Source organism: Microtus oregoni, unplaced genomic scaffold (assembly GCF_018167655.1).
Source record: "Microtus oregoni isolate MIOR12 unplaced genomic scaffold, Mior012 000018F_ref0000195, whole genome shotgun sequence".
Taxonomy (NCBI): domain Eukaryota; kingdom Metazoa; phylum Chordata; class Mammalia; order Rodentia; family Cricetidae; genus Microtus; species Microtus oregoni.
The window spans coordinates 20,802,012-20,821,487 of NW_024543077.1; the positions used below are offsets into that span (position 1 = coordinate 20,802,012).

The following is a 19,476-nucleotide window of genomic DNA, read 5'->3' on the forward strand; positions in this document are numbered from 1 at the left end:
CTGCCTCCTGAATGCTGGGATTAAAGGCATTCACCACTACTGCCTGGGTCACAGTTAATATTTTTATACTTGAGCTAACATTAATACTTTGTTTGCTTATTTCTTTTTCAAGACAGGGTTTCTCTGTGTAGCCCTGACTGTCCTGGAACTCACTCTGAAGGTCAGGCTGCCATCAAACTCACAGAGATCCTCCTGTATCTGCCTGGAATTAGGGGAGTGTGCTACCGCTGCCAGGCTATTGCACTCCATTCTTATTGATACATTTATGTAATTTTTTTGATCCTCATACCTTTTATCTCAAAACATCATTAAATTCTTTTTCAGATGGTATTTTGGGAAAATGGGGAGAAAAGATGCTGAAAGATTACTTCTGAATCCTGGGAATCAGCGAGGTATATTCTTAGTCAGAGAAAGTGAAACCACTAAAGGTATGAATATTTTATTAATATGTGCACAATATGCATTAGGCATAGGTTGAGGAAGCTGGAGTGAACATGTCCCTCTCCCCCCAGGCGCCTATTCCCTCTCGATTCGTGACTGGGATGAGGTAAGGGGTGACAATGTGAAGCATTACAAAATCAGGAAACTTGACAACGGTGGATACTACATCACGACCAGAGCTCCGTTTGATACTTTGCAGAAACTGGTGAAGCACTACACAGGTAGGTGAGCACTTCAGGGGTAGGAATTAATCCCTTACATTCTATTTTGTGAGGACAGTTCTTTATCTTTCTTAAGCTTTAATATGCTCATTTATATTTACACACAGTCAATCACCAATAGATGTTGATGTTCTGGGTTGAATTTTTTTGGAAAAGTATTTATTTAGTGTTCGTGCATGTTAATGTGTGTATGTGCACACTCATGCTATGATGCTATGATACATGGTGTGAAGGTCAGGGAACAACGTAGGGACTCACTTCTCTTTTCATATCCTCTGGGTCCTGGAGATGCAATTTAAGCTGTCAGGGTTGGCCACAAGTACCAGCTGAGCCATCTTGCTGGTGCTGTGCTCTAGTTCCAAAATGAGGAACAAGAGTCACATGTGACCCAGGTAACATAGCAGGACCATGAATTGAGCTATTGGATAGCATGCTCAAATCAGGCTATAATTGGAATCCTTATGCCTTATTGGCAAAGTGTTTGCATTGGAGTTCTAGATCATAATGTATAAATGCTAAGATTGATTGTGATAATAAATTATAGAACATGATAGCAAATATTTATGTATATTAAATAGCTAAAATTAAACTTGTAATATAAAAAAGCTTTCTCAGAGCTAAGATTATAGCTTGGTGGTAAAGTGCTTACTAGCATGTGCCATGTTTCCCTCCCCAGCACTTCAAAAAAGAAAAGGAAAGGAATAGAGTCAAAAGCTCTCAGATATCTTTATTGATTTTATTCTGTAGAAGCTGAATCTTTGAAGGCTTTCTAAAATAAAAACCCTACAAAATCCAGTTTGAACATGCTATTTCTTTCTTTTTGGTGTTTGAAACAGGGTTTCTCTGTGTAGCCTTGGCTGGCCTGGAACTCACTTTGTAGTAAACCAGGCTGGCCTTGAACTCACATAGCTCCACCTGCCTTTGCCTCCTGAATTCTGGGATTAAAGGTGTACATCAACACTGCCCAGCTGAAGGTGTTATTTCTTATCCAAGCAAATGAACCTATAGGAAATATAGACATTTTTGTCTTTTCAAGGACCTTTGAAAAGTATTCTGTTTTGCGGTCTTGTGTCTTTGGAGCCTGTCCTAGAACTAGCTCTTATAGGCCAGGTTAGCCTTGAACTCAAAGAGATCCACCTGCCTCTGCCTCCTGAAGGCTGGGATTAAAGGCATGCGCCACCACTGCCTGGCCACTTGTATATACTTCTTATAGAAAGCTTCTTGTTGTATATGTAGCTTTAGAGTAAAGCTGATTAGAGGTTTTAATTCAATAATTTAAGCTTTTTTAAAAAACCAAATAATAATCCAGGTATGGTGGCATACCCTTTAATCCTAGAAGAAGAGAAATCACTAAGTTCAAGGCCAGCTTGGTCTACATAGTAAGTTCCAAGCTAGTCAGGACCACCTACTAAGATCTTGTCTAAAAAACTAATTAAATAATCAATTATGTGTGTGTATGTATATTTGTGCATATATGTAAATATATACACATATGTATATACACACACTAATTGTCTTAACTTTGAAAGTAATTCATTTACAGTGTACCTTGTTCATTTATCTAGAACATGCTGATGGTTTATGTCACAAGTTAACAACTGTGTGTCCAACTGTGAAACCTCAGACTCAAGGTCTAGCAAAAGATGCTTGGGAAATCCCTCGAGAATCTTTGCGACTGGAGGTTAAACTGGGTCAAGGATGCTTTGGTGAAGTGTGGATGGGTAAGAAACCTGAGCTTTGTTGTTACTTCATTTGGTTATTGTGAAACCATAAATTACAATAGCAAAATATGTATAGTATGTATTTAATTATATGTTGGATAATTGTTATTGTTGATTGAATTTTGGTCTAAAATCCCTTGAAATACAGACTCAGATACAGAATTACAGATACTGAAAGAGTAAAATAAATTGTTTTCCTAGGAACATGGAATGGAACCACAAAGGTAGCAATCAAAACCCTAAAGCCAGGTACAATGATGCCAGAAGCTTTCCTTCAAGAAGCTCAGATAATGAAAAAATTAAGACATGATAAACTTGTTCCATTGTATGCAGTTGTTTCCGAAGAGCCAATTTATATTGTCACCGAGTTTATGGCAAAAGGTATGTAGATATGAGTTGTGTTTTACATGGTTCTATTGCAATTAAACGACTTTATTTCTGTTCTTTCTTAGATTAAAAAAAAAATCATACAATATATTTTGCTCATATTCTTTCCCAGATACCCACTCAGCCCAGTCAGCCACCCAACTTTATATTCTTTCTCTTAAAAAAAAAAGAAAAAAGAAAACACAAAAAATATCCAAAACAAAATTAAAACAAGACCATGGAGTCTGTTTTTTGTTGGCCAGTTATTCCTGGGCATGCAGCCTTTCTTGGGGTATGGTTGATATACCCATTGTCTCTCCGTTGGAAAACAAACAAACAAACAAAAAAGAACAACAACTGAATTTTCCCTTTCCCTGAAGCTGTCAATTGCGAATAGGGTCTTGGTAAGGAGTTGGATTTTGTGCCCACTTGCCCTTCTCTTTGTTGGGAACTTGTCTGGTTTGAACTTGTGTCTTTGGGAGTTCATATGTGCATCAGACCTGCTGTGTCTGGAAAATACTGTTATTGTGGAGTCATCCACCACCTCTGGCTCTCGCATAGATCTCTGAGCCTTGAGGGGAGGGCTTTGATAATAATTAGGGTGTGATCCCATTTAGACCTCAGTGTTTCAGTCTCTTACTCTCTGTATTTTGTCTAGTTGTGATCCATCTACTGCAAGAAGTCTTCTCTCTGGTGAGACTCAGTGATACACTTTTCTGTGTGGGTATAGCAGTATTTTGGTAGGAGTCCTTTTGCTTTGTTCATTTAACACAATAATTGGAGATTTTCTCTGGTGTCTATGATCTACCTCTCAGAGGTATGGGTTCCATCTCATGAAGTGGGCTTTTTAAGTCCAACCAGAAGATGGATGGTTACTCCTGTAACAGTCATGCCCCATTGCACCAGGGAGTATACCTGGCAGGCTGATTGCTAATGTAGCTCACAGAATACACGTTTGTCCTTTAAAATTATGTTTATTTATGTATTTTGCATGCATATATGTATAGGCGTCGTGACATATATGTGAAGGTCAAAGTATAGCTTGACGGAGTGGACCGTTTTCTTCTACCATTCAGGTCTTGGGGATTAAACTCAGGTTACCAGTCTTGGCAGCAGACATCTTTCTTTACCCACTGAGCCCTCTTGCAGGCCCTCTATACATACAGATTTTTGTCATAGTATTTTCTAACTTAAGATTTTTTTTCTGTAGACTTTTAAAAGAGGAAATGTTAGGGTTTTTTTTTTTTTAATGGAATAGTGGTTTTTTTTCTAGTTCTCCCAGAGGACCTTATGAAACTATAAAGAAAAATTAGAGTGCATCTTTTGAAAGTAGATTTAAGTAAAGGAAATGTAATTGCTAGGGCAGTCAAAAAGTAGACAAATTGAATTAAAGTGTTAAACTGTAGAAGGCAAAGATATTGAAGGGAATCATTTTTATCTCATTTTACATAAACACAGTTCTTAACACACTGGACTTGCAGAGGCTGTTCTCCCTTACTGTCAATTGAAATTTCTCATCCTTCCCACCTTATAGGAGCACAGGTGAGCTCTTACTTAACGGTGGCGTGTTAGAGTCGGGCAAAACGAGGCAAGGTTGATGCTCTTCCCTCTTTATATCTATGCTAATGATGCTGTAGAAGAGGAGCCAGTAAGTGATTAAACGATGCTGATTAGTCTGAATCTACCTATTTTTAATTGGATCTATTTTAAAATTTTTTATTTTTGTACTATGTTTTGTTGTTATTTGTTTTTGTTTTTTTGAGACAGGGTTCTCTGTGTAACCCTGGCTGTCAAGGAACTTAGTCTGTAGAACAGGTTGGCCTTGAACTCAGAGACCCACCTGCCTCTACTTCCCAAGTGCTCTAATTAAAAGCATGTACCACCACTGCCTGATTTATTTTTATTTTTTTTGAATCAGACTAATTAAGTTACTATTATGTCACCTTCTCTAGTAGTTCATGTTGGCTGATAATGTAGTTCCTACTAATGGTGATAGAGAAACAAAAATCTCTCTAAAAGGACTAAAACCAATAACCTATTAATTGATAGCTAAAATATACCTAAAGTTCCAAAGTATATGTCTTCTTTGGAAGGCATTTAGGCTGCAAACAACTGCTACCTATGGCATTTGAATGAGTGCATTAAATGAATTAGAAGAGGAAGTGAGAAAAGGAAAAGAAAGAAATTTAAATCAACATATTGGTAGCATGAAAAAAACAAATGGAGGTAAGACTAATGGAGCATCCATATAGTTCAATATAGCAGTCTTTTAAAATGTAGAGAAAATGCTAGAATTCCGTGTTGTTACATAATTTGGTTAAGATTATTTCTAGGTAAGAGATTTCAAATATAAAATAATAAAAGTTTCTGGGTTTAAAATACAATTATTCCTCAGTCATTAATATTTAGTTGCTTAACAGTAAACCTTGTTAGTCCTTTAAAACTTATTGTCTCATGTGCTTTATCAGAAACCTATTGTTGCAAACAGATTTTCTTGTTGTTCTTAATTTCCATATGTGTTTTTTTCCTACTGTTGTGCTGACAACCAAGCCCAGGGTCTTGTACATTCTAAGAATACACTCTGCCACTGAGCTTTGTTGGCCCCAGCCCTGCACATGAGTTTTCATATTATTCTCATCCTTCAGAATTTGTTTCTTCTATTTGTGGGGTCCCACTGTGAACCCCAGCGCAGAATTGAGCCAGCCGCCCGCACGACTGGCCCTGGCCGAGGTGGGGGGGCGTTCACAGCTGATAAGTCGGATCTCCCCCCTTGCTCCCCTTCAGCACTATCTTGGCTGGGAGTATTCTTCACCGGCTTTGCGATGTCACCTTTTTTGAATTTTGCACCTTTTTCTAACTGTCACGCTTTTGGCATAGCTGCAGGTTCTAGGCGCCAACTGCGCCCCAAAAGAAAAAACAAATAAATAAATTAAATAAAAATAAAAAAAATAAACTGTCACTTTTTTTGTGTGCTAACTTGGCCACTCCGGCCTTCTATATGCTCATGCTCGATTCAACCCACATCTGTCTTTACCAGTTCTACCAATTATATTTTCCTGATCTAATGTAGAATCCATGGTCAAGCCCAGCATTCAATTGCCATCTCTCTTTTGTGTCTTTTAATCTGAAATTCTCAGCCTTTCTTATGAAAATGAGTATTTTTGTTGTTTTGTTTTTATAAAAATGTGTCTTGTTTTGGGTTTATCTGATGTTGTATGCTTTTTACTCATAGTAGAGAGAGAATAACCAGACCTCCCTTTTAACCTTCCACTTTGCTGAATTCATCATACTTTACTATGCCCCTAGTGCCATCTTCTGACACCAGGAGCTGTTCATCATACCATCGTGAGCTGCTTGTAATTGTAACTACTCCATGATATTCTCAGTTGGCTGTATACTAGACTCAAACTGACTTTTAAAATATATAGCTGGTTTTTTTTTTTTTTTGTCACAGAATCTTGATCAAAGTGTGTGGGGGCAATGACTAAAGTGGTGATGTTTTCTGTCAGAATGGGAAGTGGTACTTTGTCCCTTTAAAATCTGTAATCAAGAGAAGTTTTAAACTTTCAGTTTGAGGCTCCACTGGAGTCTTTGATACTTCCAAAAGTGTCCAAAATACATAAAAAAAAAAAAACACTGAGAAGTTTTTCTGGTTTGATGATTTGTTTAAGGTATTGAAGACTATTTGTTTCTATTTTAAAGTAATGTTCACATTTTCCCCCCGGATACCTTTCTGTCTCTTACAGGGAGCTTGTTAGATTTCCTTAAAGAAGGAGATGGAAAATATTTGAAACTTCCACAGCTGGTCGATATGGCTGCTCAGGTAGTTGCATATATATGTATCAATTTGAATTAAAAGCATATGTTTAAAATGCAGAAAAATCTTAGCATAATATTAAAATTTGTGCAGTGAAATACTGCAGTTTTAGAAGAAGAGAGAAGGTTAGAGGTAGTTCAGTGTGAGCCCTTAAGTATACTGCAGCTCTTGTGGTTGCCCAATATCATACGACCTTTGACATAGAGCTTCCACGAATACAAAGTCTGTATTTACATTTCAGCAGATAAATTTAAGAAAATTAAGACAGGCTGAGTGATGGTAGCACATGCTTTTAATAGCAGCATTCAGGGCGTAGAGGCAGGTGTTTGAGTTCCAGGATAGCCAAGACTACACAGAGAAACCCTGTCTCAAATAGATAGATAGATAGATAGATAGATAGATAGATAGATAGAGATAGTTAATAAATAAATAATAAATAAATGGAAAAAATTAAGATGGATATGGGTTATTCCAAAATTTAAAACCTGAAAGTATATGCTATTTTTTTGTTTGTCTAAAATAAGTTTATGTGCTTGCTTCTGTAGCTCTTACCTGTTAGTGAAAGTCATTTGATAATGCCAGCAAATTTCAGAGGAGACAGGAATATGCCAGGCTATACATTCAAGGCTCTTAGGCACTTTCTTTTGGAAAAATGGCAAGCCTTTTTAATAAAACAGTTAGATAAATGGCATGGGCTTTGTGAGCTACATACAAACCCTATTGGGCCTCATTAGTTATACAGCCCTTTAAATGTAAAAGCCATTTTCTTTTAACACTTCTCAAGTCATATGAAAACAGGCTGTGGGTACATCTGACTTACAAGCTATAGTTTGTTCATACTTCAGGACCTTAGATTGTGTCTGGTATGGACTGTGCGAGTTTTTGTCCAGAGACTCCAGACTCCATCCTCTTGTGATAGATTTCTTCTGACCATTGACAAGAAGACAATAGGACTTTGTGCTGGTCATGTGACTGGATGTACTCTGGGCATAAAATATTGATCTTCAAAATATGTGTTGATTGATTTTTACTTGCAGTATTTGGGATATAAAGATTAATCATTTTTTAAAACTTAAGTTTTGTTCTATTGTCTTCTGGATTGTGTCTGTTACTGTAATTTTTTTTGAGATACCTAATTCTTCAACAGTCCCTTTAACCAAAAGTATCCTCCCTTTGCATCATATATTTTGCATCTTTTTTTATATTTTGCATCTTATTGTGCTTCCTCTCTTAAGATTGCTGATGGTATGGCGTATATTGAAAGAATGAACTATATTCACCGAGATCTCCGAGCTGCTAATATTCTTGTAGGAGAAAATCTTGTATGCAAAATAGCAGATTTTGGCTTAGCAAGATTAATTGAAGACAATGAGTACACAGCAAGACAAGGTAAAATAACATACATAGATGCTAATACCCTATGCTTGTTTTACTTAACACCCAGGACTTTATGCAATACCAATAATTCTAGTGGATAACGAGGTTCCTGCCTACCTGGGCTGTCAAAGCACATCAGGGTAGGATGTGGATGCAAGAGCCTTTTGTGGGAAACAGGGCACAGCTAGATACTGCCTTTTTGCTCAGCATGTAACATGCATTTTCATGTGGACCTGGCATGAAACCATCGGTAGACTAAGTGCTTCTGTGTGAGCATTTCCCATGTAGCAAAGCTGCTCCATCTATGAAATCTGTTGGCGATCAACAGGATTTGGGGGGATAGGAGTTTAGGAAAATGGCTCAGCTGGTAAAAAACACTTGGAAAGCAAAGCCTGGTGGCCTGTTTGACCCCTGGAACCCATGTCATAAAGTTGGATGTTGTAGTCTGCACCCTTAATCCCAGCACTCCTGTAGGGAGACATGGAACATGAAGGCAGAAGGCTCACTCAGAAGTTAGCAGGCCAGCTAACCAGGAATAGATAATACAGTAGCAAAAATGAGAGCCCCAGTCTTGACAAGGCACTTTTTCAGGTGGTAGTGGCACACACCTTTAATCCCAGCTCTTGGTAGGCAGAGGCAGGTGGGTCTTTGTGAGTTCAAGGCCAGCCTGATCTACAGAGCAAGTTCTAGGACTTGCTCCAAAGCTACAGTGAAACCCTGTTTTGGAAGAAAGAGAGAGAGAGACTTCTAGATTGCTTCAGAGGACTCAGAACCATTGATATTATTCAAACAATTATATACAAGAAATAATACTTTGACTGTTTAATAGCTAATTCCTAAAGAAGAACTTGACGAGATACTTTTGTATTATAAATATAGCAGATAAAATGTCCTTGGTACTTCCTTTAGGATGGCAGCAGTAAATTTTATTTATTCTTTGTGTTTTCATGTGTGTTTGTTTTTGGGAGTACAGACACACACATGACATAGCAAACGCCCAAAGGTCAGAGGATTACTTTGGGTATTACTCTCCCATCTTGAGATTGGGTTCTTGTTTTCCAGGATAAGTACCAGGGTTAGCTGCCTGCAAATGCCCTGACATTTTTCTGTTTCCATTTACCTTTTCACTGTAAAAGCACTGGAGTCATAGACACAAGTTACATGGGTTCTGGAAATCAAAACTCAGATTCATAGGGGCAGCAAGCACTTAACACACTGAGCTATCGCCCTTGTCCCAGATAAATGTTTTCTCATTTTTTTAAAAAACAAACTTGATAAGTTGTTATTTAAACTATTTTCTTAGATTGGAGGTGGTTCCCAATTAAACATTATCTCTTTCTACTCCAAGGAGATATCAACAATGTCTAGAAACATTTTTGGTTTTCTAATTTGAGGGCTACTGTCAGCATCTGATGGGTAGAGGCTAAGATACTGATAATCATGCTGTAACATACAGCGTAATAATCACACATTCACAAAATAATTCCATCCCAGAATAGTTAGCATTGCCAAAGTAGAAAGCCCGTGATTTAGCTACAGTTTAAAAAAAAAAAAAAGATTTATTTTATGTGTGGGGGTCTTTTGCTTGCATGTAGTACCTATGGAGACCAGAAGAGGGTGTCATATCCCCTAGAACTGGAGTGAGAGATGTTAACTGCTGAGTCACCTCACCATCCTTCCACTTCTTTTCTGTCTCTGTCTCTATATATACTTACCTCTAACTAGTCATACATTCTTGTAGTCCTTACTTAGAAAATCCTAACCATTTGTTAAAGGCTAAATTTATCTGCCACTCTTTAATGAAGCCTTGTTATTGTAAAAGTTGAACTGTTTTCATACTTAAGAACTTCTTTAAAACATATATATATATATACATATACATATACACACACGTATATAATCACTTTGAGTATATACAGCACTTAAAATTTTACTAGCATAAATACACAAATTTCATGAAAGTTGTGTTGTTTTTGTATTTATATTAATTAGCAAAATGCTTGTATATTAAAGTCATAGACTAAATATTTTTATAAGTTAACATATATTTTAAACATGATAACCCAAGGGATGGTACAATGGCTCAGCTGACAAATGTGCTAGTTACTCAAACCTGGTGACCTGAGTTTGTTTGATGGAACCCTTAAAGTTAGAAAGATAGATCCACTCCACAGAGTTGTTCTCTGACCTCCATACAAGTGCCAAGGCACATGAGAATGCACACAAACACACAATAAAAAATGTGATAGCACAATAAAAGCTTCTGTAAAGATAGCACAGAAGTACAGAAAAGATTACGAGCCAGTAGCCATTAGTCTTCAACCATAAATGGCTACAGCCTCTGGACATCAAGTGAATTTGAAGTTATATATTTTATAATAGTGTAGTGTCTCGTGTCTCTAAACCTAGCAGTTGGAAATTAGAAGCAGAAGGATCAGAAGTTCATGGTCATTCTCTAATAGATAGCATGTTAGAGACCAACTGACCCTCTCTTAAGAGGCCATACAGAGGGAGAGAGGGATGCACGTATGAAGTTTAGTCTTTGTTCATTACTTATTTTACATATACAGACACACACATGAAGTTTTAGTCTTTGTTCATTACTTATTTTACATATACAGACACACACATGAAGTTTTAGTCTTTGTTCATTTCTTATTTTACATATACAGACACACACATGAAGTTTTAGTCTTTGTTCATTACTTATTTTACATATACAGACACACACAAAACAGCAGCAGATTGAGCAAAAGTTTGTAATCCTAGTTTGTAGGAGGCTGACATAGGATTGTAAGCATTCTTTTCTTTCAAGACAGGGTTTCTCTGTGTATCCCTGACTGTACTGGAACTTGCTTTGTAGATTAGGCTGCTCTTGAACTCAGAGATCACCTGCCTCTGCTTCCTGTCTACTGGGATTAAAGTATGCACTATCATGCCTGCCCGGCCACGATTATGAGAATTTAAGACTAGCCTAAGATAAATACAGCAAGATCAGAATCCCATGTGCTCTTCCTCCATGTTTCCAATGTTATAATCCATGTTTTTGTCTTATTAAACCTTCTACTGCTGTCTTATTGGATCATGTTCTATTCCCACTAGCAATGTTTTATATCATTAAATATAAGAAAAAAACAGATTTAACATAGAAATTTAAAGTCAATGAAATTTTCCACATATTTTCTATGTTTGAAGACTTAAACTTATGACACCAAAAATTGGGATATTGATAGAGATTAGACTTTTGACCTTACATTTACACAAATAGGCTCTTTTAAAACATTTAACATTGCCAACATTATTTTTAGGTGCAAAATTTCCAATCAAATGGACAGCGCCTGAGGCTGCCTTGTATGGTCGGTTTACTATAAAGTCAGATGTGTGGTCATTTGGAATACTACAGACAGAATTGGTAACAAAGGGGAGAGTACCATATCCAGGTAAGCTTCCGTTTTTCTAATTTTTTCGTTATCTCGACATAGACTTTAATGAGGGGTACACTTAGCAAACATGTAAGGGAGAGAGACTATTTCTTCTTTCCTACCCCTTTATTTTGGCACTGGATATGTAGCAATTCATGAAGTCTGGAATCCTTGAGCAAGCACAGGAGGTGTGTCCTACATTCACTTCAGTTTTCTCATCTAAAATGTTTTCCAAAAAAGCCTTTTATATCTGTTCTTTCACATCAGAAGCATATCTTAAATATGCTAGGTTATATCTGCCCCCCCCCCAAGTAATTCTTTTCTAGAAGTGTGATATTCTAGACTCAAAAGATTGTTTTGAGAAGCATTGTACCCTCCTTAGTAATAAGAGGAAAAAACAAACTATTTTACTCTAAAAATTAAGACATTGATACAGGTTTTTGGGAGCCAGAAGAAATTTTAGCCTAATTGAAATTCAGCTATAATTGAATATTATTACTTCAACCTGTTACCTCTCAAACATGCCCACTGAAGTGAAGTATCCTAACAGTTGAAGAGTGTGAAAGCATAGAAAATACAATTTTTGGAAAGAATTGCTATAATGATCTTCTCTTACATGCCATTCCTTAATACTTGCAGATGTAGATCTATGTTGTCACATTCTCTGATTCACATCCTTTCATTATGTGTTGACATTTAACCCATACAAGTTCTCCTCACCTAATGGTCATTCCTTATCACTCTGTCCAGTAAGACTCCACTCCTGTCTTAATTCATGGTCATGTTTATTTTATTTTATTATATTCCTATGATGACATTTTGTTTGTGTTTTAATGAATAATGCTGGCCTAAAGGTCAGAGTGCAGAACTAAGCCAAGCAGTGGTGGCACACACCTTTAATCCCAGGACTCAGGGAGACAGAGGCAGAGGGGTCTCTGTGAGTTCAAGGCCAGCGTTGGCTATACTAGATTGATCCAGTCTCAAAGAGAAATAGAGATAGGTAGTGTTGGCTCACTCCTTTAATCCCAGTACATGGAAGTCACATGCCTTTAATCCCAGTACTAGGGAGGTGGAGACAGGAAGGTATAACATAATTAATAAAAACCCAGAGACAGATATTGGGGTGTTGGACTCTAGACTGAGAAGGAGTTGCCCCCAGAGATCATCTCACACACCACAGCTTACACACCAAAAGCATGAGGATTTTATTAATTTTGTCATGACAGGGTCCCCCAGCATTCGGGAAGCCGAGGGACCTCTAATTGCTGGTACAGCCTACTTTTAAAGGGGCCACAGAAGCAAGGGGGGTTGTTCTTTGACTATTCTGATTGGCTTATTTGAAAGGGCTATTACCAATAATTGACTGGAGAGCTGTTGCCAGATCAGATGAGGTAAGAGGTCATTTTGACCCCGTTTCCCAGGGGACTGAATCAAAACATACGTATATGGGTAATTGTTCAGGAACTAAGTACGTGCGAGTGTAGCTGTTAGGTCCTTGGTTCCCAGGGGAGGAGGGGAAGCACTATGGCACAGAGGCTGAGAGGATTCAGAATTGTCAAAAATGGTTTCAGGATTGTCTTAAAGTCTTACGGGGTTCTGCAAGAAGGTCAGAAAAACAAAACAGCCAGCCATTGGCTCCTACGATTTCTACCTGAAATGGTGATCCTGCCTCCAGGAATCTCAGAATGAGTCTGTGTCTGAGAGCTGTCTTCTCACATTTCTGTTCCTCTCTGTGGCTGTAATTACCACTCAGTTTCTGTGGCAAACTAGTATGGCTCCTGGGATTAAAGGTGTGTGTCACCACTGCCTGATCTGTAAATCTGACCAGTGAAGCTCTTTTACTCTCTGATCTTCAGACAATCTTTATTTATTAAAATACAAATGAAACATTAGTACATATGGCTGGATAGAAAGAGGAATATAAGGCAGGAGGAGATAAGAGCTAAGAGCAGTCTGGAGATACAGTCTTGATAAGTCAGTCAGTCAGAGCATGCAGTATGAGAGAGGACCGCCCTCTTGGTCTGAGAGTTCAGTAGAGGTAAAAGGTAGTCTCTTTAGTAACTGGCTGTTCTGCGTCTCTGATCTCTCACCTTTTACCCCCTAATATCTGACTCTGGGTTCTTAGTAAGAAAAATTAGAATTTTGCTACACACACACCTCTCTCCAACCATCCATAACACTCTTCTTTCTACGTCCCTAGTGCTGGGATTAAAGGCATGTGATCCCAAGTGCTGGTGTCACGTTTGTGTGAGCTGTTTCTTTTTTAGACAGAGTCAATCTCCTGTAGCTCAGGGTGGCCTTGAACTCAGAGAGATCCATCTGCCTGGGATTAAAGGTGTTTGCCACCACTGCCTAGCCTCTGTGACTATTCAGTGGCATTGCTCTGCCACCCTGATCTTCAGGCAAGCTTTATTTGTTAGGCTACAAACAAAATATCACTACAGTAGTATCTGCCCTGGAGTGTGGTTGATACACAAAGTGACACTCCATAGAGAAAACTGGTGTTTCTCTTTGTTTTCAGGTCTTCAGTTGAAAATACCTTATTGATTAGAGGTGGAATGCCCTCTCTACTTTTTCCTTTCAGGGACCCCATCTGTCTTGAACCTGTGAAAATCTTGCATGTTACCTCAGTCTCTGAGTGTGTATGTGCATCAGTCCTATTGTGTCTGGAAGACCCTGTTTCCTTGGAGTCAACTATCTCCTCTAGCTTTTACAATTTTTTTTTCTGTTGAGTATTTTCTTTTTTTTTATTTTCCGTTTTAAATTTTATTTTATATTTCATCCACAGTTCTTCCATTCTCCCCCAGCTCCCTGGTCTTTCTTCTTCCTTTTCCACATCAATTCCTGAACCTTAAGAGGAAGGCTTTAATGAAGGCATCCCATTTAGGACTGAATTTTCTAAAATATCTCAATCTCTGCAAATTATCCAGTTGTGGGACTCTGTTAATTCCAATGCAAGAAGAAATATCTCTTATATGGCCTAAGTGAGATGCTGATCTATGGGTATAGTACTATGTCATTAGATGACTATGTTCCTTTAGCCAAATAATAATAGAAGTTTTCCCCCTAGGCCTATGGCTTTTCTAGTCTTAGTTTCTTGGCCATTTTAATAGTGTCAGGTATGGGTTCCATCTCATAGAGTGTGCCTTAAATCTGCACAGAAAGTGTTTATCCCCATAACATTTGTGATACTGTTGCACCAGTGTGTCTTTCAGGCAGGTTGCAATTGTAGATAGTTTGGTGACATTGATGACCTTTCTCTTCTGGCACATGCAGAGTACCATCCAGCACTTTGAAAGTAGGGGTAAAGCTTCTAGTTAGGCACCAGATTCTCTGTATTCAATGTCATAAGTGTTTTCTTTAGCAATAGGCCCTTACCATCAGGTTGTAGAAGACAACCAATAGCCTTGGCAGTAGTAGCCTGTGATGTTTGGCAGTAGTGTTTCTATGGGACCCCTTTGGCCAACATCAATATTCCTGGCACTAGTGGTTTTACTTGGTAGTATAAATTGTTTAGTTGGGATACTCTCTCCCTAATATTCGGTGACTATTTAGTTTTTGTTTTGAAGACCGCAATTCCATATACCTACAGACACCTGATTTCTGACAAAGAAGCCAAAGTACATACTGGAGAAAAGGCAGCATCTCCAACAAATGACACTGGTCAAACTGAATGACTCCATGTAGAAGAATCCAAATAAATCCATACATATCACCTTGTATAAAACTCCAGATGGATTAAGGATCTCAACAGAATATCAGATATCTTCACTCTGATGGAATAGAAAGTAGGGGGAAGGTTTGAACTCATTGGCGCAGGAAAAGACTTCTAAATAGGGCAGCCATAGCATAACCACTAAGAACAAATAATAAATGGGATCTCATGAATCTGAAAAGCTTGTATACAGCAAGGATACAATATTCCTTTTAATACATATATATATATATATATATATATATATATATATATATATATATATATATATATATTTGTTCTTCTTATACTACGTTCTCTCATGGCTTGAGTACTTTCCATCTGTGTTCTTATTTCTCACTTTAAACCTTAACAATACCTAAAACTGCTTCCTCTCCTCACCACAATTTTGTGTGCCCCTTATCTGACTCCTACTCTGCATCTTTCAATCTTTGTCTACTCTAGCTTTAACAAGATCTTTAATGTTTTGGTACCAACTTTGCCAGATCCTCATCCTCTTCATGAAACCCCTCTTAAATTTTACAGTCAAGCAGTATGAGTACTCCCTTGGGTTTATCTTATCCTTTGTCCTTCTTTTATTACTACTTAATCATAATGCTGGATAAAATCTAGTTCTATCCTTTCTGTATCGGCAAATATAGCCAGAGAGGTGAAAAAACAATTGTATTGAATCATTTTCCTTTGAAGTTTTACTCGTGGTGTACTTTTAGTTTGGCCACAATAGAGAATTTAATATCTACTATCTCACTACAGACAATCACAGAATTAGATAGATACATAATACAGTTGTTTTTATGTTTCACAGCCACCAAGGAAGAATACAGGCTTTTTTTTTTTTTATTGACACCTATGTTAATAATATGTTTCTTCTTAACATTTTCTAAGTGCATGTAGAAGGAGCTACAGGCCGCTTCCCGCCGCCCAGGTCCCGGCCGCCGTCTAGCTTTACCCAAAACAATTACACGGAAACTGTATTCATTTATACACTGCCTGGCCCATTTAGCTCTAGCCTCTTATTCTCACATCTTGATTAACCCATTTCTAACAATCTGTGTAGCACCACGAGGTGGTAGCTTACCGGGAAAGATTCTAGCCTACATCCATCTTAGGTCGAAGAATCATGGCGTCTGACTCACTTTCCTTCTTCCCAGCATTCTGTTCTGTCTACTCCACCCACCTATGTTCTGACCTATCAGGCCAAGCAGTTTCTTTATTAATTAACCAATGAAAGCAACACATATAAAGAAGATACTCCTACATCAAGTGGGAATATTGATGAAGTCCAAATGAAGACATCAATTTTGTTTTGGGGAGTTTTTTGTTTGTTTGTTTATTTTTTTTTTCTGAACAAAGGAGAAAGAAGTACAGGTACTCCCAAAAAGGAAGCTCCTAAAAAAATAACTTCAAAATTCTGCATTAAAAAAAAAATCCCTTTAGGCCCTTTCCAGTAGGTTCTCCTAACCTTCACCTATAGAGGTAAAGGCTATGGTAGGATATTTAACAGAAAACAGGCACTCAGGGTCTGAAAGCTGAGCTGAGCTAAAAGCAAAGAGTGCTAGAGAGTTCCTGCCTAGCCACAATGAACATTCAGGAACATTTTAGGCTTTTTGTTGAGATCCTAAAAGGCAATGTGTCACAACTCTAGAGGTGGTGGATCCAAGGGGAATGGAGCCAGTACTAAAGTCTCATGTCAACTTTATTCAGCACCACAGACAATTTGTACACTGTGGCTTAATAAAGGTCACATGAGTAAAGTTCTCATGAGTTCAAGCTGTATAAAATTTCCATAGAGGCATGGTTTAAATATTTAATTCAATAACAGCAGCAAGTGATAATGAGTTATCTGAAGTAAACTCACTCTTGTGCTACACCTGACAGGAGCAAACCCAGGAGTAGCACAAAAACATATTCCAAGAATAATTTTGTTTTTGAAGAAACTGAGGTCCCAAGACTCTTGGTCTTATTTTGTGTTATCACAAGCACTCAGAATTCTCCTCACATTCCTGGACTGTGTTCTAACAGCAGTGCTCTAGTAGGAAAGGCAAAACTAAAGAAAACCTAAAGCCAAGTCTTGCCAAGTAAGAACTAGGTGATTTGACAGTACATTTACTGTCAAAACAAAAACAACCTAATGTCTTGAAGAAAAAGAAATAATCTATAATGTGTGATTAAGAATGTTAACATAAAGTAGATCTATGTTTTCTGTAAAAGAAAAATAAAGCTGCAATTATTTAGTGCAGTGGTTCCCAGCCTTGCTAATGCAGTGACCCTTTAGTACAGTTCCTCATGTTGTGGTGACCCCCAACTATAAAATTATTTTATTGCTACTTCATAGCTATAATTTTGCTATTGTTGTGAATTGTAATATAAATATATGATATGTAGGATTTCTGATATGTGACCCCTATGAAAGGATCTGAGAATTGCTGATTTCGGGGTGGGGAGATGAGCCATGTCTTAATTATTGTTCTATTACTATGAAGAGACAGCATGACCAAGGCAACTCTTATAAAAGAAGGCACTTAAGTGGGGGCTTACTTAAAGTTTTAGAGGGTTAGTCCATGGTTATCATGACAGGAAGCAGACAGGTCTGGCGCAGGAGCAATAGCTGAGAGCTTTACATCTGAGCATCAGGCCGAGCAACATTAGGTTTGGCTTTTGAAACCTTATAGCCCATTTCCAGTGACATAGTCCCTTCGACAGGGCCACACCTTCTAATCCTTTTCAAACACTCCAATTAACTGGTGACGAGTGTTCCAATATTTTAAGCTATGGAGGTCATTCTCATCCAAACTGCCACAAACCAGGTGTGGTAGTGCATGTTTTAATCCCAGCAGTTGAGAAGCAGAAATAGGTCGATATTTGTGAGTTCCAGGCCAGCAGAGTACACAGTAAGACCATGTCTCCAAAATATAAATAAGTAAATAGATGACTCATTCAGGAATTGAAAATTGCTAGGTCCTAAAGTGAGCCCCAGTCATAAACTAAGTAAAGAACTTCAAATAAGCACTTTGTGTGTGTGTGTGTGTGTGTACGCATAGGTGTAGTATGGTGTGTAGGGTATAAGTGCATGGTATGTTTGTATAGTATGTGCACATGGTGTATATGCATGTGCATACACACACGTGTATTTGTTGTCTAAGTCAGTGCATCCTTTTGTCACCCAAGCTTTCCTTGATCTTACTATTTAAAATAGGTAGGCTGGCCTCAAATTGAAGTGATCTTCCTGTCTCAGCCTCTAAACTGCTGGTCCTATAGGTGTACATGACCAAAGTTAACAATACTTGAAAGAAGTGGTTAGCAAAATAATAAGGAAAACTGTGAAATAATCAAAGCTGGATGTGGCAATGCACACTTGAAGTCCCAGCAATTAGGAGGCTACAGCAGAAGGATTAAAGTTCAAGGCACCTTGGGCTGTTTAAAAAGACCCTATCTCTAATAAGTAAATATCACGTAAGAGCTGTAAAACATGGAAGACAAAATTAGTGGATTCATAGGTTCATTATTAGAAGAATTCTCAGGACAGTGTTTAGATTAAATGCCTGGGGATGTGTGGGGATGGACAGTGTATGAACTAAGTGGAACACAGTGGAAAGGTCTAGTTTCTCTGTACCTGGAGTCCTAGGAAATGGGAGAGTGGAACAGTAATAAGTATTACTAGGAAAGGACTAGCCAGAAAATAGCTTTTCTTTAAAAATAGTTTTTGTTAACTCTGAACTTGAAGCAGGATAAAGGAAATTCGGTGTACTTCAATCAGGTATAGCATTACTAGCATTACCACACTATAAAAATCAAAGCCAAATAGCCACAGGGAGTTGGTATATACTTGCCTTTTCCTCACTGCATACAGAAGCTGGAAACAGGTGAAATATCTTTAGTCTTCCTTCCTTCCCTCCTTCCCTCCCTCCTTATTTATTTGTGTGTGTGTGTATGTGTGCGCGTGTGCGCGCACGCACGCACGCACGCACACCTGTGGAAAGATCAGAGGACAACCTGTAAGAGTTAGCTCTGTCTACAATATAGATTCTGGTGCTCAAACTCAAGTCACCAGATTTGGTAGCAAAGTACCTTTACCTGTTAAGCCACCCTGGCAAAAATTATGCTTTTAAAGTGCTTTGGAAAAAATTTTTAGAAAACACCAGTATTGTCTTACCACATTTATAGTACATCTAAAAATAAATTCAATGGGGCTGGAGTGACCACTCAGTGCCCTTCAAGAGGACCTGGATTCCATTCCCAACACCCACATGGTGACTGACAACTGACCATAACTAATTCCAGGGGAAACAACATCCTACTCTGGATTTTGTGCATATTACATGCATGTAGTAAATGGGCATATATGCAAGCAAAACCACCTGTATGCTTTACATTTTTTTTAAAAAAAATTAAAGAG

At 38.0% G+C, this 19,476-nt stretch overlaps 1 protein-coding gene across 3 annotated transcripts in view; it reads left to right on the top strand.

Moving 5' to 3' along the window:
* LOC121458917 (tyrosine-protein kinase Yes) overlaps positions 1–19,476 on the top strand; it is a 70,856-nt gene that overhangs the window by 46,080 nt on the left and 5,300 nt on the right. For all 3 annotated transcript variants that reach the window (XM_041668306.1, XM_041668307.1, XM_041668305.1), the window contains exons 5-11: positions 325–428; positions 513–662; positions 2,228–2,383; positions 2,585–2,764; positions 6,496–6,572; positions 7,802–7,955; positions 11,252–11,383. In XM_041668306.1, coding sequence (XP_041524240.1) covers positions 325–428; positions 513–662; positions 2,228–2,383; positions 2,585–2,764; positions 6,496–6,572; positions 7,802–7,955; positions 11,252–11,383 — 953 coding nt within the window. The remainder of the gene's footprint in view (positions 1–324; positions 429–512; positions 663–2,227; positions 2,384–2,584; positions 2,765–6,495; positions 6,573–7,801; positions 7,956–11,251; positions 11,384–19,476) is intronic.